Here is a 23,370-nt window from a genome sequence, read left to right on the forward strand (position 1 = left end):
ACTTCATGCTGCCGACAAGCTTTTTGGAGATGGAAATTTCATTCTCCAGCATGACTTGGCACCTGTCCACACTGCCAAAGGTACCAATACACGGTTTAAAAATAACAGTATCACTGTGCTTGATTGGCCAGCAAACTCGCCTGACCTTAACCTCATAGAGAAATTATGGGGTATTTTCAAGCAGAAGATGAGAGACATGAGACCACACAATGCAGACAAACTGAAGACTGCTATAAAAGCAACCTAGGCTTCCGTAACACCTCAGCAGTGTTACAGGCTGATCTCCTCCATGCCAAGCCGCATTGATGCAGTAATTGATGCAAAAGGAGCTACGACCAAGTATTGAGTGCATTTACTGAAAATACATTTCAGTAGGCCAACATTTTGGGTTTTTAAATCAATTTTCAAACTGGTTTTATAAAGTATTCTAACTTACTGAGATAATGGCTTTTGGGTTTTCATTGGCTGTAAGCGATAATCATCAACATTAACAGATATAAACACTTGAAATAGATCATTCTGTTTGTAATGACTATAATATGAGTTTCACTTTTTGTATTGAAGAACTGAAATAAATTAACTTTTTGATGATTCTCATTTTGTGAGAAGCACCTCTATGTTCATTCTTGTTAGCCTCCTTTAAGAACTTGTTCAGGCAGAGTCCCCCCTGAAAAAGACATTGGTTCCATTCATTAAGACCAATAATTTTCTCACCGGTCTTGATGAGTGAGTGTGGTGAAGTCAGATGCTCCTGATTCATGAAGAGGTGCCCGCTTCTTCATGTATCTGGAGCATCTGACGAGTGACGTGGGCGTCTATGCTCAATGTCAGAGTCTTACCCCATTCCCCAGCTGGAGTAATATTTCTGGTGTAAGGAAGGCAACAGAACAGCTCGTCATGAATTATCACCCCGTCATGCCCCAGCTCTGCACATTTAGCTGGGAGAAACTGGTTTGACAACGCCAAACGCTCTCGAGTTACTCCAAAATGTGGAAACTTTTCAAAGCCATTTATGACAAAATTCCATCAAAATGGCTTTAATGAATTTCAACCGTTGTGTGTAAATACCCTTAAAGGGATTTTCTTAGCACAAAATGTTAGTGACCTTTCCATGGGACACCCCTACCGATCAGCTGTTATTGCTCATGGTACATGCAGAACAGCTTCTATTCTACAATAGGAGCTGTTGTGCAGTACACTTTGAATGGAGCAGCTCCATTTAATGACTTTACATCCCGTGGTCGCCAGACCAAGTAGCAGCTAATCAGTGGAGTGCTGACTGTTGGACTACCCTCCGATCTTAAGACAGTATTGACTAATAAGCCAGTTTTGGTCACCGGTGCTCAGGAAGGATATAATGGAACTAGAGAGAGTACAAAGGAGGGCAACAAAATTAATAAAGGGGATGGGAGAACTACAATACCCAGATAGATTAGCGAAATTAGGATTATTTAGTCTAGAAAAAAGACGACTGAGGGGCGATCTAATAACCATGTATAAGTATATAAGGGGACAATACAAATATCTCGCTGAGGATCTGTTTATACCAAGGAAGGTGACGGGCACAAGGGGGCATTCTTTGCGTCTGGAGGAGAGAAGGTTTTTCCACCAATATAGAAGAGGATTCTTTACTGTTAGGGCAGTGAGAATCTGGAATTGCTTGCCTGAGGAGGTGGTGATGGCGAACTCAGTCGAGGGGTTCAAGAGAGGCCTGGATGTCTTCCTGGAGCAGAACAATATTGTAACATACAATTACTAGGTTCTGTAGAAGGACGTAGATCTGGGGATTTATTATGATGGAATATAGGCTGAACTGGATGGACAAATGTCTTTTTTCGGCCTTACTAACTATGTTACTATGTTACTATGTTACTAACTTTAAGATATCTATATACAAAAAAAGAAAAAAATTAGTTTCCTAGCGGTATGTGGTACTTATTGTAGTTTGTACAGTTGGCATATTGTAATTATTTCTGTCTAAACTATTCTCTTGTTTTCCAGTTGTCAAGTAAATTGAATTCTCTACCCACCCTTATCTCTATGAGACTAGAATTTCTAAGGATTCTCTGCAGTCACGAGAATTATCTCAGCCTAAACCTCTTTTTTGTCTCATCATCTACACCTGCTTCTCCATGTCCCTCAATTTCTTCTGAGGTATGAAAAAAAAGTGTTTGATCATTGATGCAGCTTTTGAGGAAAAAACGTAATTTTTAAATAGAAAATATCATATAAAAATGTTTGGTTTTTTAGTCACTGCCGAAATACCAAAAAAGCTATAACAATTTATATAATAACTAAGAAATGAAAAATGGACATTTTTCTCATTGTTGTAATCCCCTTTAACAGGTTCCATTGTAGTAATTTTTTTTTTTATACTTCATTATTTTGACTTAGTTTGATGATTTTCCCTGTGTAGAATTCCAGTTCCTGCTCCAGTTTCCAGGACCACAGAATATCCGCCATGTTTGACCTCTCACTAGAATTCCGACAAAAACATTTTTTAACTGGGCTCCTCTTCACAGAACTAGATGCTGCACTGGACTCCGAAGCAGAAGGGTTTGTTGGTCATGTAAACATATAGAGCACAATCACTACTTATTACAGTATATCAACAAATACTAATATCCTGTCACACAATCTTTAACATGATTTTTTTTTTTACTGAGGAAGTGAAGGTGTAGAACGAAATTTCATTTTATTTTGCAGTTGGAGAATATACTGTATTTTTCAGACTATAAGACGCACCTAGGCTTTATAGGAGGAAATTAGAAAAAAAATGGAAGCAAAAAATTAGGTCAATTGTGTACTAATATCACTTATCCTGGTATATATGGTCCCCTCATCCCCATCCTGGTATGCATGGACCCCTCATGCCTATCCTGGTATACATGGCCTCCTCATCCCTATCCTGGTATGCATGGCCCCCTCGTCCCTATCCTGGTATGCATGGCCCCCTCATCCCTATCCTGGAATGCATGGCCTCTCATACCTGTCCTGGTATGCATGACCTCCTCATCCCTTTCCTGGAATGCATTGCCCCCTCATCCCTATCCTGTTATGCATGGCCTCCTCATCCCTATCCTGTTAAGCATAGTCCCTTCATCCCCATCTTGGTATGCATGGCCTCCTCATCCCTATCCTGTTAAGCATAGTCCCTTCATCCCCATCTTGGTATGCATGGCCCCTCATCCCTATTTTGGTATGCATGGCCTACTCATCCCTATCCTTGTATGCATGGCCTCCTCATCCCTAGCCTGGTAGGCATGTCCCCTCATCGCTATCCTGGTTTGCATGGCCCCCTCATCTCTATCCTGGTTTGCATGGCCTCCTCATCCCTATCCTGGTATGCATAGCTTTCTTATCCCTATCCTGGTATGCATAGCCTCCATTCCCATCCTGGTATGCATGGCCTCCTTATCCCTTTTCTGATATGCATGGCCTCCTCATCCCTAGCCTGTGCTAGGTATGTCCCCCATATGCCTAGCCTGATAGGCATGGGCCCCTTATCCCTATCCTGGTATATATTGCCTCCTTAACCCTATCTTGCTATGCATGGCCTCCTCATCCCTATCCTGGTAAACATGGCCTCTTCATCCCTATCCTGGTATGCATGGCCCCCTCATCTCTATCCTGGTTTGCATGGCCCCCTCATCTCTATCCTGGTTTGTATGGCCTCCTCATCCCTATCCTGGTTTGCATAGCCTCCTCATCCCTATCCTGGTATGCATAGCCTCCATTCCCATCCTGGTATGCATGGCCTCCTTATCCCTATCCTGGTATGCATAGCCCCCTCATCCCTATCCTGGTATGCATGGCCTCCTCATCCCTTTTCTGGTATGCATGGCCCCCTCATCCCTAGTCTGGTAGGCATGTCCCCGTTATTCCTAGCCTGGTAGCCATGGTCCCTTTATCCCTATCCTGGTAAGCATGGTCCCTTCATCGCTCTCCTGGTAGGCATGGCCTCCTCAACCCTATTTTTGGTATGCATGGCCTCCTCAAACCTACTTGCCTTCCTGTGCTCCCTCTCAGCTTCCTTTTCTGATGCCAGCAGCTGCTTTATGCTTGTAAGCAGCACATGGCAGTGACGTCATGCACTGCTTACAAGCCAAGGGCAGCTGCCGGAATAATCACTGCTCTCCACGCCGGGACTATGTGTGCAGAGAGCAGTGAATACTGATTGCTCTTTAGTAGCGGGCCGACGGCTTCCTGCAGCTGCCGGGCTTTTGCATGTCCCTGCTACTTAAGGGAATGAATATTCACTACATTCTACACCTATGGGAGTGGAGAGCAGTGAATATTAATTCCCTTAAGTAGTGGGGACACGCGAAAGCCTGGCAGCTGCAGGAAGCCGGTGGCTGCAGCTAACAGCGTGTCTGAGAAATGAATATTCACTGCTTTCCACTCCCATGAGCATGTAATGCAGTGAATATTCATTTCTCTTTAGCAGCGGTTACAGGTGTTAGCTGCAGAACCCGGCTTCTGCCTCTGGGGTCCCGCTGCTCCGCTTCTGCCGCTCCTCCAAATCCACAGCCAGAGCAAGTTTTTGGAGGAAAAAATGCGTCCTATAGTCTGAAAAATATGACATGTGGTTTGTTGTTTTGTCCTTAAGTCTCATAAATCTTATTGTTTTGTAGTCTGGGAAAAAACACACACTAATGATCGCACACTAACTAGCTGAAATCAAACCAAGATTCCAGTTTTATGAGACAGCAGTATTAAACATTTTATGACACTCTATCGAAGGCTTCATTTCCATGTTTTTTTTATACAAACATAACGGTTCGATTTCCATGATTTTTTTGGATCAGATTTTCACCAGTGTTTGGTTAGTGAATCAGTTTTTGCTCTAAAGGATTTTCTCATATGCATAGAAATAAAACAAAACTGCTTCTCCTGCCCGTGCAATGTTAAAAAACGGACAACACACATATATACTTGTATGGGTGATTTTGATCCAGGACATATCTTTTTGACTTTTTTCTGTTTACACAGTCTGCAAAAAAAGCATGGACACGTGAACGACTCCATAAACTATAATGGATATGTGTTCTCCCTGTAAAAAACAGATACAGTACTGTGCAAAACTTTGCGGAATTTTTTCAAAACCTGCCGAAAACTAAGGAGGCTTTCAAAAATCGAAGTGTTAATAGTTTTTTTTAACAATTAACCAAATGCCAAATGGATGAACAAAAGACAAATTTAAATCATTATTTGTTGTGACCACCCTTTGCCTTCAAAACATCACCAGCTTCTGTAGATACAAGGGGGTTGGCAGGAAGATTGTTCCAAACATTGGGAAGAACTAACCACGGATCTTTTGTGGATGTAAGCTTGTGCAAATCCCTCCTTCTCTTCATATAATCCCACACAGACTCGATGTTGAGATCAGGCTCTGTGGAGGTTATATCATCACTTACAGGACTCCTCGTTATTCTTTACACTGAAAATAGTTCGTAATGTTGTTGGCTATATTTGTTAGGTGTCGAGTTCCCACCTCTGCACAGGGGGAATCTCGAACCATCTCCACTGCGGTCTCCCATTCTTCTCCAGCCGCAGTGGAGTCTGCTCAGCGGAGACGTCGGTCCCAGCATCTAGCTCAGGCTAATACTGGACGACTGGTTACTACTGCCCTTCCAGGCTCTGTTCTTGTAGCCAGCAATGTTCAGCAGCGAGCAGGTCTTTCTGGGACTAAGTCCAGATTTTCCCTTTCTGAGCATGCCCACGGGATGACCTCCCATTGGGGGTCGGGGGTCACATGCTTAGATACTGCAGCTAATCCCATTGGTCCTCTAGGAAGGTCCTAAAGGTGTTCTTCTTCTGTGGCAGACTCCCATTGGTCCTTCTCGGAAGGTCTTGTACTTGCTGCAGCTATAAAAGGTTTGCATGGCCGCACGGCCATGTGCTAATATACAATTGTTATCGTGTGTGTGTTGATGAATGCAAGTCATTCCTTAAAAAACCCATCCCTTGTGTATGACTGTTTGCGTAAGGTGTATGGCTGCAATCTAGCACCCGGCTAAACTCACAGCTTTAACACACGAAACAGCGTCTAACTGCTGTGACCGCCAGTGCAGCGCCGTGCGCTATTAGAGCGCTTACCTTACCCAAGTCTGGGTGGTTAGTGGCGTCCGCTAGTGTGGCACAGCATGCACTTCTGTGCATATTAGTTACCTCTGATACCTCAATTGTGGTGTCGATCGCAAGAGGTCTACACGAACTCTAATCCTGTGTCCTGGGATAGAGTTCTGTGGTTCCTTGCTTGCGCTCTCTGTGCGGTACCGCGACCCTGTGACTTAACAGGGATCGCTTTCTTCATACAGGGTGAAGTTAACCCATGTGTGTATCCTCATTGTGTCGCCATATAGTCCGTCATTACTTAGCAGCAGGTTCCATCTCTGCACGGTGGACCCCGGGCTGCGAACGCACCTTATTATATCTATTTAATTATTTGGTGCGTTCCGCTAGCCCTAACAATATGTTCAATTCAGACGACTCCTTGATAGTATCGCACAGTGGATAAGTCTCTGCTTGTATTTCTCAGCTTTGAGGGCACCAATAATCTTGACCAAAACCTCACTTCTGTTTGCTGAAATGCAGCCCCAAAGGAACCTCCACCACTGTTGCCTGCAGAGACTCATTAGTGTACCACTTTCCAGACCTTTAGGAATAAACTGCCTTCTGTTACAGCCACATAGTTCACATTTTGACTCATCAATCCAGAACACATGGTGTAATTTTTCTGCACCCCGCCCAGTTTTTATGTTTTCGTGCAAAGTTTAGTCATTTGGCTTTGTTTTTATGTTCAAAGTATGGCTTCTTGTTATACTTTTATGAACAGTGGATGGGTGTAAATGGGTACCACTGGTTGTTTCCAATTCTGAGCTAATAACACTGCTGGACATCTTCCAATTTTGAAGGAAAGTAAGGATGATGTGTCTTGTATCTGCTGCACTATGTTTCCTTGGCTGACCACTATATCTTTGGTCCACAGCATTCCCCATTCTTTGGCATCCTCAATGCTTATAAATATAGGTAGATAATTATCCATCATGTAGTACCATCAGAGTGGCATCTGATTGGCTCCAGATTTATTCTGCAGTAGGACAATGATCCCACACATACAGCCAATCTCATTAAAAATTGTTTTCAGTCTAAAGAAGAGTACTGTAAGTGATGATATTATCTGCATAGAGCCCTGATTTCAACATCATTGAATTTGTCTGGGATGTAGAGCTAGAAAGATTTGCGCAATTCTACAGGCATAGAAGATCAGTAGTTAGTTCTCAAAGATGTTTGGAACTATGATGTTTGCCGATTTCCTTCAAAAACTGTGCGCAAGTTTCACTAGAAGAATTGATGGTTTGATGCCTTTATATACTTCAGATTTTATTATTTGATAAAAATATGCCATTAACACTTCTAATTTTGAAAGCATTCTATCTTTACAGCATTTTTACTCATCTGCCAAAAACTTTTGCATAGTAATTTAGAATAAAATATCAGGAATGTAGAGCATACCAGAAATAATAATTGTTTTATATTTTACTTTCCCAGAATCAGTAAAGTGCAAAGGAAGGCCATCAATGCTGTACACAGTCTTCTGAGTTCACATGATCTGGACCCTCGCTGTCAGAAAATTGAAGTAAAGAGCAAAATTGCTGCTCTGTATTTGCCTTTGGTCAGCACTATTTTAGATGCCATTCCTCAGCTACATGATTTTTCAGGTAAATAAATATGTTTCTTTTTTTAAGCTTTTATTTTATTTTCATGATTTTAAGACTAGTAACAAGAAGGAAAAATATAGATTTTTATACGGCAATGATATATATATATATATAATAAAGATTTATGTTAAATCAGAACTCAGAATCAATGAGTAGTTTGTTCAAACCTTGGTAATAAAACTCCATATTTCAAGTATACATTAAAGCATAACTTTTTTTAGAAGTACAAAATATTATGGTTTCAAGCAAACCCAATAGCATCTCTTATGGAATAAGACCCTTCATTCATCATTGGTTTTTAATAGTGATGAGCGAATGTGCTCAGATAACGTGTTATAAGGTGTGACGTATGTGTGCTCGAATAATATGTTCGAGTCCCCGCACCTGTATGTCTCACCCACTGCTGAACAGCCACAACACATGCAGAGATTGCTTAAAGGGAACCTGTCACCTCAAATTGGCAGGATATGTAAATGCCTTTTGTCCGGTCCGATGGGCAGCGCTTCGTCTTCATTTCTCCACCCCATCCGGCCCTGTTGTCCGCAATATGTTCGAGAATTAGAGTACTTGTCCTCCATAGTTCGTGCGTGCGCAATGAAATCTTCACTCGCACATACGCAGTATGCTTTGCTCAACTGCGGGCAAAGCCGAAAAGCATTACTTTGCATGTGCCCGCGCACTATGTTCCAGAAGTATTTAGCTGTGTTCTGGGACATCGTGTGCGGGCGCATTCGGAGTAATGTTTTTCAGCTTTGCCCGCAATTGGGCAAAGCATACTGCACAGGCGTGAGCGAAGATTGCATTGCGCACACACGAACTGTGGAGGACAAGTACTCTAATTCTCGAACATATTGCGGACAACAGAGACGGATGGGGTGGAGAAATGAAGACGAACCGCCGACCATCGGACAGGACAAAAGGCATTTACATATCCCGCCAATTTGAGGTGACAGGTTCCCTTTAGCAAACAGGAAAACCCTGCATGTGTTGTGGCTGTCGAACAGCCACGAGACATACAGGTGCTGGGACTCGAACATATTATTCAAGCACTCCTAAGATACTCAGATAACACCTTATCCAAGCACGTTTGCTTATCACTAGTGTTTAAAGACAAAAACTGAAGACCAAAATAGCTGAACTCTACTACAGGACCTTATGGCATGATAGAAACTACCTTCTTCAGTTTGACATGTAAAGAATGGATTGCATTTAGAAATGCCCAAAGATTTTAATCTGCCAGGAGTGTAGTAAACTTTATGTAGGGATTAATATTGGATTACGATATCCCTGGCACTAAATACTGAGCTTAGGAAGTAATCCGTAGCATCCTCTTAGTCATCGTCAGAGATTCTTGTGGTCTTTCCACTTAAATAAATATGTTTCAGATAATAAACTGAATGATGTGAGAGTAGGCACTACTCAAATACTGTATTTATGTGTTTCTGTACGTTTTCTCCACAAATGGCTTCACATATCATAATGATGGTCTATTTGATCCTATCGTCATCTAGATTAATTGTAAAATATTTATTATTAAGTTTTAGACTCAAAGACTGGAAAAACACGCAGTACAGAAGAACCAGAGACGCCAAGTGTGATTAACCCAAATGTTGCCATGGCAGTTGCCGGCAACCAGTTTGGTCTTAAGCCCTCTCCAATGACTTTATCTTCAGTCGTAAGTTTATCAGTAATTAAAAAATAATCACTTTGTTCCATTATCTAAATGTTTACCAGTTATTAACCCCTTAACGACCGCCGATACACCTATTAACGGCGACAGGTAAGGGTACTTATTCCTCAGCGCCGCTTTATAACGGCGCTGAGAAATAAGGTTATAGCTCCCCCCAGCGTCAGAAATTCTCCGTGGTCTCAGCTACTGGGGGAAGCGGAGACCTTGGAGAGCATGATTCGGGCCGGTTTTTACCATCCCCAGTGTTGCAATCACCGATATTCACAGAATAACGGTGACCGCAAAAAAAGTCCGATTTCCAATTTATTTCTCTCTCATATCATCTAGCACATCAGAGGAGAGAGAAATGGGTTCCCCGAACCCCCACCCCACCCCCACCCCCCCGGTACCTCTGGCACCTCCTGCATCCTCCTGTGATGTCCCGCGGCCCTCGGTGTCTTCTTCCGGAAAGAAAAGAAAATGGCGAGCGCATACGCAGTGCGCCCGCCGAGATCTGCTGGCTAGCACCCTGCAACAATAGGAGATTTTTCCTAGTGGTTCATTTTGATTACTGTGATAGACCCTATCACAGTGATCAAAATAAAAAAAATAGTAAATTGAACCCCTATTTATCACCCCCTTAGTTAGGTAAAAATAATCAAATAAAATATATGTATTTATTTCCATTTTTCCATTACGGTTAGGGTTGGTGTTAGAGCTAGGGTTGGGGCTAGAGTTAGAGCTAGGGTTAGGGTTGGGCTAGGGTTAGGCTAAGGTTATGGTTGGCACTAGGGTTAGGGTTGGACTAGGGTTGGGGCTAGGGTTAGGATTGGATCTAGGGTTAGGGTTGGGGTTGGAGTTAGGGTTGTATTGGGGTTAGGGTTGTGTTGTGGTTAGGGTGTTGAGGTTATGGTTAGAGTTGGGATTAGCGTTAGGGGTGTGTTGGGGTTAGGGCTGAGTTAGAATTGGGGGGGTTTCCACTGTTTAGGTACATCAGGAGGTCTCCAAAAGCGACATGGCGCCTGCCATTGATTCCAGTCAATTTTGCGTTCAAAAAGTAAAATGGTGCTCCCTTCCTTCAGAGCCCTGCCATGCACCGAAACAGTGTCTTTCTCCCACGTGTGGGGTATCGGTGTACTCAGGAGAAATTGCACAACAAATTTTGTGGTCCATGTTCTCCTGTTACCCTTGTGAAAATAAAAAAGTTTGGTTCCAATATAGGTTTTTTTGTGATAAAAGTAAAATGTTAATTTTTTCCTTCCATGTTGCTTTAGTTCTTGTGAAGCACCTGTAGGGTTAATAAACTTCTTGAATGTGGTTTTGCGCACCTTCAGTTGCAGTTTTTAGAATGGTGTCACTTTTGGGTATTTTCTGATATATTGACCCCTCAAACTCACTTCAAATGTGACGTGGTCCCTAAAAAAAATGGTTTTGTAAATTTTGGTGCAAAAATGAGAAATTGCAACAACAAAAAATTGTTTCCAAAATTGTGCTGATGTAAAGTAGACATGTGGGAAACATTATTTATTAACTATTTTGTGTGATATGACTCTCTAATTTAAGAGCACAAAAATTAAAAGTTTGAAAATTGCTAATTTTCTACATTTTTGCCAAATTTTCCATAAATAAACCAAGTCATATTTTACCACTAACATGAAGTACACTATGTCATGAAAAAAACAATCTCAGAATCACTGGGATCCGTTGAAGTGTTCCAGAGCTATAACCACATAAAGTGACAGTGGTCGGAATTGTAAAAATTGGCTCTGTCATTAAGTACCAAATTGTCTCAGTCACTAAGGGGTTAAAGGGGTTATCTGGGTCTATTTGTTTATTTTTTGTAGGAGTGCCTAAGAGCTATCAGCCATGTAGTTGCCACCTACCTGCCTGTTATACCCTGCGCCAATCTCCCCCCGCACAGAGTAGTCACAGACGCTCCTGCCATCAATTCAGTGGCTTCCACTAATGTCATGTCTACAGAGCAGCAGCTTCTTTTACGCTCCACTCTATTGGTGGGGCATGAATGCCGACATCATGTTCATTGATAGCCGGCTCCCCACTGCCTAACTGCTGGGGGACGGCTGTCAGTCAGCAAGATGTCAGCAGTCATGCCTGTCGACAGGAAGAGCTGCTCTGTTGACGTGGAGCAGATGAATCGGCGGTAGGAGCGGTCGTTAGCAACTACCTGCCTGTTAGTTTGAAGACCCTTAGTAAAAAACATAGTCCTGGATAAACCCTTTAAATTCCAGTATGGGCAATTTTCTGTACAATTGTAGAACCTAAAAGTTTACATGGTGTGTGAGGTGGCAATACACAATAAAAAGCTGTAGGTGATTAGGTAATTAATACTGCATATTAATAATAATAATAATGCATCTGGCTTGTCCAAATACCTTAATTGGGTATGTTGAAACTCAAAATGTCAAACACCTCTTTTCCCTAATCTATGCTTTCATGGAGGTTGTTTTACTGCCACCATACATTTTAGGTTCTGATTCTATAACATTTGGGCTCCACTTTTTGACCTATGCGTGAGGATGTGCCACCAATGTATACACCTTGTTTGCCCATAGAGTCCGGCCGTCTGGATAGTGTGGCAAAAGAATTCCTGTTTGGCATGCAATTGGCCAGTATACGAGTAACTATTCATCTGTGGTAAAAAGTGTAATCAGCTAGAAAACTGGATGCCGAAAAAAACATGCGCTGAGCAGAAAATGTTTCTGTAAAATCTGTATGGACTTGTCGTGACATACTTCTGATTTGTGTACACTGACCCCAGAGCTGAAACACAATGTGAGCATAGATCATCTGCAAATCGTGCTACAAATCAGCATCCTCAGCCAACTTTAACTAATGTGTATGGGTATCTTTATGTGCCAAGATGTCTGTTGTCATGCACATGCAAACCAGGTCAACTATAGCAGAGGGCATTTTACACGGGGCCTAGAGATCAGACGACTAATGATGAAGTGCATCTTTCATGCAGACACAAAACTTACTATGTCGGCAGTACATCGTCTCCAGTAAACAAGGCATGTGATGGGGAGAATAATGTAATGGGTTTTGTACAACAAACAATTTTTGCGTGACTGATTGTTCGCAGGAAACCCTCACTATGGTGGCAACATGGAAATGTTATTAAACGAGCAGCGATTGATTTGCTATATTGTCTTTCGGTTCTTCTGTCCATGATAAAGGACTTTAAAAAGAAGCAAGTCACCTGTGTTTGAACAGGACCTAGTCCTCCGATCAGTAGTAAGATATAGTTCAGTTACAGACATTCAAGATTATAACACATTTATTCCTATGTCCAGCCTCTAAAAATGTACACCGCTCTGAGTCCGGAATCTACGCGCAATCTTCTCACCTGCTTCCTATGGATCATGAAGAACGCAGAGCAAAGTGTGATCCATAAGTGGCTGGCCTACCTACCCACTCTGCAGCTAACCCGAATACTTGATCTTCTCTATATGTGTGTCTCCTGCTTCGAATACAAGGTACAGAGTTGAATTCCATTTTTATTTTACAGAATTAAACAAAAAAGTACAGACTTATTTTACCTAAATTTCCGGACAATAAGTCTTTAGCAGTTCATGGATCTTCCTTTTATGGTTATTCCCGGACCCTTTAGAAGACTATTATGAAAGTTGCAAAATGTGTCTGGCTAGAAAAGATGGTCATGAATGTGCTACATTCCTCTATTCTTCATCTTCGGAACTGGCGGAGATAGCCAAGTCCAGCGTTCTGTAATCTCCGTCAGCTCCTTAGAAAATAAATATTGCAGGGGTTCCCATCTCTCAGTTTAAAAAAGGGACCTGTTCACTGCATCTGTTTGGGAACCACCAGTCAGACACTTATCATCTACAATGTGAATCCAGTGATAATGTTATGGTGGTTAGACTCTTTAAAACCTTACTCCTAGCCCAGAGCATAATTTGCCATTTCTTAATGAAATCTCTATAGATATTTAAATAATAATATATAGAATTTTGAACTAATTTTTAAATCTATTTCCTTGACTTACTGAGAATCTGGTACTGAGTTTATGCAACCCCCTCTGACAGCAGCACCACATAAAGTAAGGACAGAAACCTCGATTATAACGCTAGATAACTTACTAGGAGTCTTGCCGTAGGTTTGATAAAACACAATTGTAGCTTACCACTCTTTACAGTCCTCTGAGTGATAAGCTCCTGCTATGTAGTCCTCAATATTCATGAGCTCAGGCTAACCCCACTGTTAAATCATTGACTGGGATCTTTCTGACTACATTCAGTATAGGTAGAAAGCCATCAATTGGGGACAAGGTTGGGGTTACACCAAGCTCATCACTGAGAGGACTAATGAAACTCCAACTGCTAAAACGTTTATAGAAACTACGGCAAGGAGCCCAGAAAGTAACAGTCTGTCTCTATTTTATAACTGAGAAGCATAAACCTGGTGACGGTTTTCCCTTTAAACCTTGATGGCTTATCTTTAAGATAGTTCACTAGTGATTGAAGGGAGGCGGTCTGTCCTCCGGAACCCACAATATCTGCACAATGAGGGGTTGTTCCGTTCCTGCTAGCACCATGCTCCCTTAAATGTCCAGGCTTGCATAGCAGCCTACCCTAAAGATAGCCCATCATTGTGTAAGTCCCAGACAGCACCAATAAAGGTAACGTACCATACATACTATGCAATGATACAAATCTGCACTGGAGAGACACCAGTCGTTGTTTCAGCTGATATTACCTTACTCATTGAGTAATGATTCAGTATTCCCACAATGTCCAACATCCTTCGTAATGAAATAAGTCTATGGCATCCTTGCCTTTTACTTGAATTACATGCGTGGATCTAGATCTCATGTAGGAACACATGGGTATTGCTCCTCCTGTGACTTGATGTATAATAATATGTGACAGTAGTGACAACCTTGGTCATATTATTCCTTCAGGGTAAACAGTCACCAGACAAAGTAAGCACTTTAGTTCTTCAGAAGTCCAGAGATGTTAAGGCCCGTTTGGAAGAAGCTTTGTTACGTGGAGAAGGAGCCAGAGGAGAAATGATGAGACGCTGGAAAACTGGTACATAGCAATACATACAAGATTCATCACCAGGTGTCATGTGGACACTTGGCTCCTAAGTGAACTCTGCATTCTTACCTCTGCTATTTATGCTATTTCTAAAAATAATAATAATTTTATTATAGTGCCAATATATTTTGCAGCACTTTACAATTCAGGTACAAGTGCAAACAATATCAGAAATAACATAGTAACACAATTCAGCTAAGGAGTGAGGGCCCCGCTCGCAAGCAAATCTATAAGGAAATAGGGAGAACAGAGGTGAAAGGTTCTTGTATTTTTAGGGGTCCGGCTATCATAATAAGGCATTAAAGTAAAGCTGCATGAACCGGTCACAAGACAGTATCTGTATGTATCCAGACACATAGTGCTATTGAGTGCGTGGAGGTGTTAGGAACAGATTCTGAGGAAAATTTAGTAAAGTAGAACAAAAAGTGGTTCTTAAAACTGTGGCTATTGGTAATGAACTGGATTATTTGGGGTAGTTCATTCCTGGAAACTAAAAAGACTTTGAGATGGGAGTAAGAGGATCTGATTATGGAGGATATATAGTTTTGCAGTGGATTTAAAAAAGTCTGCACACCCCTGTTAACCTCTTTACATCATATGATGTACATTTATGTCATATGTCATAACCCTAATTTTGATTCAGGCTTGTATGCAGAGCCTGCATCTTTCCCAGCAGATGATGGCTGATTTAATCAGCCATCATATGACTAGAAGTGCCGCAAGTGGAGCAGAGTGCTGCCCGCTGCTGTTAACCTATTACATCTCGCTGACTGTGTAACATCTAGAGTGCATATGGTATGATTTATCCTGTCAACGTGTTTATGGTCTTTGTAACTTACATTATACTATCCATTATGTCTCATCAACTATGAGAATCTTGTGACTTACACTATCTTAATATCCCCCTTTTTTAATCACGTTGAAATGAAAATTATTTTTATTGTATATGATTGTATCTTGCACTCTCTTTCTATCGGACTATTTAACATGACTAACTGATTACAATCAAGTCCTCAATTATTAGGGTATTCACACTTATGCAACCAAATTTTTGTAGTTTTGTTAGTTTTTTCCCAATCAATGTATACAGAAAATGGGTTACTTTAAAGGTGGAGAAAGTTCGGAAATGATTCTTCTTGGTACGATATGGTATGTGGTATGACAAATTCTGACATTTTTGTGGGTGTGTGGACTTTTTCTAGACTTTTTCTAGTATTAGCAGAACAGGGAGCAGAGGTAGGGTGGTAGACAGAGGGAGATGTAGGGCTGTGAAGCACTGGAGAGCTTTGTGGGTGAGAGTGAGTGGGGGATCCGCTCACTGAAGAAACAAACATGCAAAAAGTTCAACTTTCCTCAAACACGGCTCTGGAGCTCTCATCTCCATGCACACTGAATGAGTCAGAAGGCTGTGTATCTGTCCTCTGGATTCCACCCTGGGAGAGGTATGGAGATATGGTGAACATCCTCCCACCCACTCTTTAGCTGTTCACTAAACCTAGCCCTAAATATGGACAATTAATCCCCTCCAGTACTTTGCCAGTGACTTTGTCACAGTATACTGTATCCTGACATCTGTCTTTTTTCCTAAAGGAAATCACAGATATTTGTATTTATGTAGCACCTTCTGCAACATCAAACCCAAGTTTCGATATCTGGCACAGTTTTGGCCTCATGTGAGCCTATATCTATTCAGACCATGAGACTTTCTAAAAAGCAAGTAGTGTACCCTTTGTTCAGCTAAGTGTTGTAATCTATGTTGTACTGCAGGTTAGTTTTTGCTTGGTGAGCTTCTGATTATGTTTTTTTGTAGCCTCCATAAGGTTTCATTCTTGTTCTGACTCCATAATTGCCTTTTACCTTTCAAAAATTCATGTCCAAGAGTAATATCCTGAGCATGGGGTGACATTGTTTCCTTCTGCAGCAGGAAATGACAGATTTTCTGGACTTAATGAAAACCTGAGGTGGAGGAAGGAGCAGACGCAATGGCGCCAAGCTAACGAGCGACTAAATATGTGAGCACCTCTACTCTTTTCATAATAAAGTTACCCGTGCAGGGGAGGGGACTGTAAAATATTGTCAATGTAATATCATGTACTGTGCAAAGCTTTGCGTCCAGAAAGAATTGAAATGAATGGGGCCTAATGTCACATTTAGCTGGTCTTTAATTGGCACCTTACAAGTCTCCTGTAGTTCAGCATTCTTTAAAAAACAGCAATATGTTTTTCTTAGTATACTTATCTAAGATTACCTTTTCTTTTATCCAAAATTCTGTACTGTAAAGGAACTTTATTGGTTTATATTCATAAATTTAATGAACGTTTATAACAGGAGCAAGGCAGAAATGGATCAGGAAGCCATTATGTGTGGAAACCTGGCTACCGAAGCCAACTTGACCATTCTGGATGTGCTGGAAACTATTATACAGGTAGGATAGTTACATTTTTTTGTCAGGGGTATCAGTAGTTTGATGGCAAGAAGAATAATAGAGCATGTAGCACCATGATTGCTGTCTTATAATTCTGTCGGGATTTGTTAGTATGTTTGAAGATGGACTCACCAGCGGTCATGGGTCTGTTCGGATTGTAAGCCGGTGTGAACACAGCCTACATTGGGGCGAAATATTTGGACGATGTAATTAAATTCAAAGAAAATGTAACACTATTATAATGTAAAATAACCCTCTATAATCACATGTCCAGTAGCCATCTGTAGCAGATCCAGTATTAAAAAAACTGGATTGGTTACAAACGAATGTAGAGCAGAAACCATCCATTAGGATCCATTTCCCATAGACTTCAATGTTAAAAATATTAATCCAGTTACTATCAATTTTTTGGGCCGGATAAAAAAAAAGTTGTGCAAACTACGTTTTTGATCCAGCTTTAAAAAAGGATAAGAACTGGAAAGGTGGCAAAAATGACATTATGACACTTCCTTCCCATTTAAATGAATGGGTCCTCTAGTGGAACATTCTATTTCCGTTTTTATAAACCCAAAATGAATGCCAAAATGTAAATAACTAGTGAACATGTGAACAGAGCCTAAAAATGTAATACTAGAAGACAACACAACAGTAAAGGCTGTTTGAATTATTAATTATTACAGCATGTGCTAAGTCTTTTCCCATATGGAAACAATAGAACAATGACAGGGTTTCCACTGAGCTTTGTTTTCTTGCAGTCTTATGTTGCTGTTGTTAGTTATATGTTTGGGAAGCTACATTTACAAAATGAATTATTGAAACCTTGATGATGTTCATTCTGAGTCAGTGCATCTATGCTAACCCTATGTTTACTTGCTAAATAACCCCTTTTAGCCTTTTTTTAATGTTTAGATGGTTTTTATTCTACTCTTCTCACTTTCCCTTTCGTTCCCTCTCCAGGTTATAGCATTGATAGTTTCTCATAATATTGTAATGTGGTTTATTCATTCTGTGATAATCATACGCAATACCCAATGTTATTTATGTAGAGATTATCTGTCAATTAGCTTTTTATAAGGTACTTATTAACGTAATTGAGTTTATTTTTTCACTTTAGACAGTATTTAGTAATGATATGTCAAGGTTTAAAACACCATTAAACTTCTATACTAATTTTGCTTTTTGTGTGCGTTAGGTCAATTTATCAGTGGACTGCAAAGACAACCTTTTAGGAGGAATTCTTAAAGTGCTTGTGCACTCTCTTAGCACTAATCAGAGCAACACTTATTTGTTTCACTGCTTCTCCTCCATCCGTCTACTAATTATCAAGGTATCATATTTCTCTTTAAAAACAAATTAATAGCATTACTGTTATTACAATGGTTTCTACAATCCTAATAATGCACTGCCGCTGTATTGGGAATTACTATGGACTATTACTGACTCACGTAATAAAACAACAAAATGAACATATACCCTACCGTACGTAAATAGTAATAATACATGTAAATAACATACTTAGTAAACACTATTTTGATTTGAAAAAAAAAAAATGTAAAAGCCATCCCACAACGACATTGCATGTTTACCAACTTATTCTCCGGCTCATTTCTTTGGTAATAAACTATTACACACAAAAATATTATTAAGTACAGTTGCTATCAAGAATATTTTTTGCCATTGCCATTTAGGTTTAATAGACAAATTTACAAACTTTCGGTTCTTTGCTATAAACCAATGAAGCAAGAACAATTTACGGTACTTGGCTCCACACCACTAAGTGATTTCTCCAAACTGACCAAAAAATGCTACTTTTATTGGCTGTTTCAGTTTCAGAATTATTCAACCCCTTCATTACAAACATCTTTAGTACTAAGTAGAGCAACCTATGGAATCAGCTTTTGGCCGCATTCCTGAGCAATCTTTGAACAGTCCTCATGGTAAATAGCTTCCAGTTCACTAATAGCCTAGAGTTTGCATACTACCGCCAACTTCTTCAAATCCCACCAAAGATTTCTATGGGGTGTAAGCCAGGTGACTGCTATGGCCACTCCAAAATCCTCCAGAACTTCAAACCAAGCCTTGGGGATTTTGAACTTCTTGTGATCATTGTCCTCTTGGAAGATTCAATGGTGCCAAAGCTTAATTTTCCTCACCGAAAGCATGACATGATCTCCTAAGATCTCCTGATACTTATTATAATAATAATAATAATAATAATTTTATTTCTTTAGCGCCAACATATTCCACAGCACTTTACATTTTAGAGGGGACTTGTACAGACAATAGATATTACAGCATAACAATAAACACAGATCAAAACAGATACCAGGAGGAATGAGGGCCCTGCTTGCAAGCTTACAATCTATGAGGAATAGGGGAGGCACGAGAGGTGGGTGGTAACAATTGCTTTCGTTGTTCGGAGCAGCCATAGTGTAAGAATCGGGTGTTCATGTAATGCTGCATGAACCGGTTATTGGCCTAAGTATGGAACAGTATAGATACAGAGGGCTATTAAATACATATAAGTCCACAGTCCAGAAATATTGCAATCGCACAGCCGTTATACATAAGACCCTTTCTGCTTCAGGGCTATTGAATGCCACACCGTATAAGCCTTTAGTCACAATAGAAAAAAAGTAATCGCTATACAAGCTCCACCTGGGTGCTGCTTCATGAAAAAAAACAATTAGTATAAGGATATCCAGAGCAAGAAAAGTAACAGCGCACTCACCGGTGTTGAGCAAAAAGCGATTTATTCACATGCAATCATGCGGTGCAGGGAGGGTGGTGAACACATGCGGATGACAGCTGTTTCGTGCTGCAAGCACTTCAACAGATCCAGTGACGAATGGGGGGGAAGGTGGGCCTTTTGGCTACAGAGCCTCAGAGCCCTTCCCTCTTCCTCCCACGTCATAATGGACAGGTGGCCACTATACGGAGGACAACAGGTGAGACAATTTAAAAAATGAGAAAAAACAATAACATATAGCAAACAATATCACTATAGGAGGAATGAATCATAATTATGTTTACACAGGATTTTTTACAAAAAAACGAACATGTCTATTTTTTCGTTGAACCCTATTGGTCCAGACGCGTTCGCCTTTATAATCCACTTCGCTTCATTACATAACAGCATACGATTTAAATTACCTCCATCCTGTGGCAGGGAGATTTTTTCTATTCCCGCAAATCGGAGTATTTGAGCATCACCCCCATGTCGTTCATTTATATGTTTTATTAGGCGGGGAACCCCTTTTCCTGTTCGTATTGAATTTAAATGCTCTCTGAAGCGTATAAACATAGGGCGAATTGTTTTTCCGATATAGAAGAAGCCGCAAGGACAGTATACAATATAAACTACATGGGTTGTTCTGCACGAGATAAAATCGCGTATTACATGCGTTATTGAGCCGATTTTTAATGAAGCACCTGTTAGATGGTAACTACAATAATTACAATGCCCACATCGGAAATTACCTTTTGGGGCTGCAGTTTGCAGCCAATTATTACGAGAGGAGGTTATTCGATTGCGAACTATCAGATCTCCTATATTCTTACTGCGGCGACAGGCAAATAAGAGACCTCTTTCCGTCATTTCTTTTAACGCAGGGTCTTGGCAGAGAATTTGCCAGTTTTTACGGATTGCTGTTCTAATTTGTGTATCCATTGGCCCATATTTGAAACAGAAAACAAATTTTTTATCTTTTTTTGATCCCTTTTTCGTTTTATTGGGATTATTGCCCTTTGCCTGTTCCAATGCTGAGTTAAGAACAGATTCAGGGTATCCTCTACTCCTAAATCTTTCATAAAGTTCCTGGGACTGTCTATGGAAACCCGTGGTACTACTGTTTATTCTCTTTACCCGTAGAAATTGGCTATAAGGTAGGGCTTTTTTCACGTATGAAGGGTGGGCACTATTGAAATGCAACAGAGAATTGCAGGAGGAAGATTTACGGTGCACTTCTGTGCATAAGTGTCCTTCAATTATTTTCAACTTCACGTCCAGAAATGTCAATTCTGAACCCCCAAATTGATGAGTGAACTGCATGTTCATGGTGTTTGACTGCCCCAGGTACTCCACGAAATTCGTGAAGGAGACCTGGTCACCGTCCCACACCACGAACATGTCATCCACGAATCTGACATAAAGTTTTATGTGTTTTAGATATGGATTCTTTGAAGAATATATATACCTTTCTTCAAATACAGACAGGAAGAGGTTAGCCAGGGTACACGAGACAGGTGTACCCATGGCTGTACCCTCCACCTGTCTGTACCAGGTGTTATCAAATTTGAAGGAATTATTTTTCAAGATAAATGCGAGGCCTTCGCTGATGAAAGAAATAGTATTTTCATCTGTAGGGGTGTTTTTTAAGATTTCTTGGGTGGCCTCCACACCCATATCTTGTGGGATACGGGTGTAGAGGCTCTCTACATCTATTGATGCTAAAGAGAATCCCTCTTGCCAATCGAAACCCTTTAAGGTTTTCAAAAAATGTTTGGTGTCTTTTATATATGACGGTATATCACACAATAGGGGGCGCAGGAGCCAATCTATGTATGCTGATAAAGGTTCCGTTACCGAACCCACACCGGACACGATGGGGCGTCCCGGCGGTTCCTTTAGAGACTTGTGGATTTTAGGCAAATGGTACCAGTGCGGTTTTCTCGGGAATTCTGGAAAAAGTTTTTCCGCTTGTGTTCTTGACATGGTACCATTCTCCACATAAGACCTCAACAGAGACCGTAATAAGTTTTGAATTTTGAACGTGGGATCTCCCTTCAGCACTTCATATGTTTTTTTGTCTGACAGTTGTTTTAAAGCTTCTTTTACATAAAATTCCTTCTGCAGAAGGATAGTGTTACCACCTTTGTCCGCCCTGCGTACCACAATATCGGGACGTTTTTGTATGTCTTTTATAGCTTTTAATTCCGCTGGTTCAAGATTTTTGCCATCTTTATTATACAACAAAGCCTCTACGTCTCTAATCACCTGGGTCTCAAAGGCATCGATCAATGTACCTGGAGACGCCGGGGGAACATATGTGGATTTCACTCCCCTGCAGAAGGGTACTACTTGGGTTGTTTTTTTATTTAAACCTGATAGAAAATCATTAGTTAAACTGACAAGTAGCTCTGCCTCCCGCTGTGTGTTCTCAGAAGAATCTTCTGAACACGAAAAACCTAAGGGACCCATTCTGCAACCGATTTTCCCCTAAATGAAGCGCATATATCAGCCTTATCAAAGGGCTTAAATTATTGTCTTCCCGAGGAATTTGACATTGTGGACTTTAAGATAGATCTATATAAGGCTGTAAGAAAGAATTATTTGTTTAAGTCATTTGCACAGAACACAGGGGAAAATAAGAACCAGGGTGTAAATAAAAAAGTTTTTCCCGCAGAACAACCTTGCAGAATGGGTCCCTTAGGTTTTTCGTTTTCAGAAGATTCTTCTGAGAACACACAGCAGGAGGCAGAGCTACTTGTCAGTTTAACTAATGATTTTCCATCAGGTTTAAATAAAAAAACAACCCAAGTAGTACCCTTCTGCAGGAGGGTGAAATCCACATATGTTCCCCCGGCGTCTCCAGATAATTTGATCGATGCCTTTGAGACCCAGGTGATTAGAGACGTAGAGGCTTTGTTGTATAATAAAGCTGGCAAAAATCTTGAACCAGCGGAATTAAAAGCTATAAAAGACATACAAAAACGTCCCGATATTGTGGTACGCAGGGCGGACAAAGGTGGTAACACTATCCTTCTGCAGAAGGAATTTTATGTAAAAGAAGCTTTAAAACAACTGTCAGACAGAAAAACATATGAAGTGCTGAAGGGAGATCCCACGTTCAAAATTCAAAACTTATTACGGTCTCTGTTGAGGTCTTATGTGGAGAATAGTACCATGTCAAGAACACAAGCGGAAAAACTTTTTCCAGAATTCCCGAGAAAACCGCACTGGTACCATTTGCCTAAAATCCACAAGTCTCTAAAGGAACCGCCGGGACGCCCCATCGTGTCCGGTGTGGGTTCGGTAACGGAACCTTTATCAGCATACATAGATTGGCTCCTGCGCCCCCTATTGTGTGATATACCGTCATATATAAAAGACACCAAACATTTTTTGAAAACCTTAAAGGGTTTCGATTGGCAAGAGGGATTCTCTTTAGCATCAATAGATGTAGAGAGCCTCTACACCCGTATCCCACAAGATATGGGTGTGGAGGCCACCCAAGAAATCTTAAAAAACACCCCTACAGATGAAAATACTATTTCTTTCATCAGCGAAGGCCTCGCATTTATCTTGAAAAATAATTCCTTCAAATTTGATAACACCTGGTACAGACAGGTGGAGGGTACAGCCATGGGTACACCTGTCTCGTGTACCCTGGCTAACCTCTTCCTGTCTGTATTTGAAGAAAGGTATATATATTCTTCAAAGAATCCATATCTAAAACACATAAAACTTTATGT

The 23,370-nt window shown here is 40.8% G+C and overlaps 1 protein-coding gene across 3 annotated transcripts in view; it reads left to right on the forward strand.

The window, feature by feature from the left end:
- DOCK8 (dedicator of cytokinesis 8) overlaps window positions 1–23,370 on the forward strand; it is a 255,214-nt gene that overhangs the window by 190,546 nt on the left and 41,298 nt on the right. For 2 of the 3 annotated variants that reach the window (XM_069763822.1, XM_069763832.1), the window contains 9 exons: window positions 2,002–2,154; window positions 2,417–2,556; window positions 7,555–7,724; window positions 9,263–9,399; window positions 12,708–12,890; window positions 14,333–14,462; window positions 16,393–16,483; window positions 16,800–16,896; window positions 18,089–18,223. In XM_069763822.1, coding sequence (XP_069619923.1) covers window positions 2,002–2,154; window positions 2,417–2,556; window positions 7,555–7,724; window positions 9,263–9,399; window positions 12,708–12,890; window positions 14,333–14,462; window positions 16,393–16,483; window positions 16,800–16,896; window positions 18,089–18,223 — 1,236 coding nt within the window. The remainder of the gene's footprint in view (window positions 1–2,001; window positions 2,155–2,416; window positions 2,557–7,554; window positions 7,725–9,262; window positions 9,400–12,707; window positions 12,891–14,332; window positions 14,463–16,392; window positions 16,484–16,799; window positions 16,897–18,088; window positions 18,224–23,370) is intronic. The other variant, XM_069763842.1, reaches the window with a different exon arrangement.

Source organism: Ranitomeya imitator, chromosome 1 (assembly GCF_032444005.1).
Source record: "Ranitomeya imitator isolate aRanImi1 chromosome 1, aRanImi1.pri, whole genome shotgun sequence".
NCBI lineage: Eukaryota > Metazoa > Chordata > Amphibia > Anura > Dendrobatidae > Ranitomeya > Ranitomeya imitator.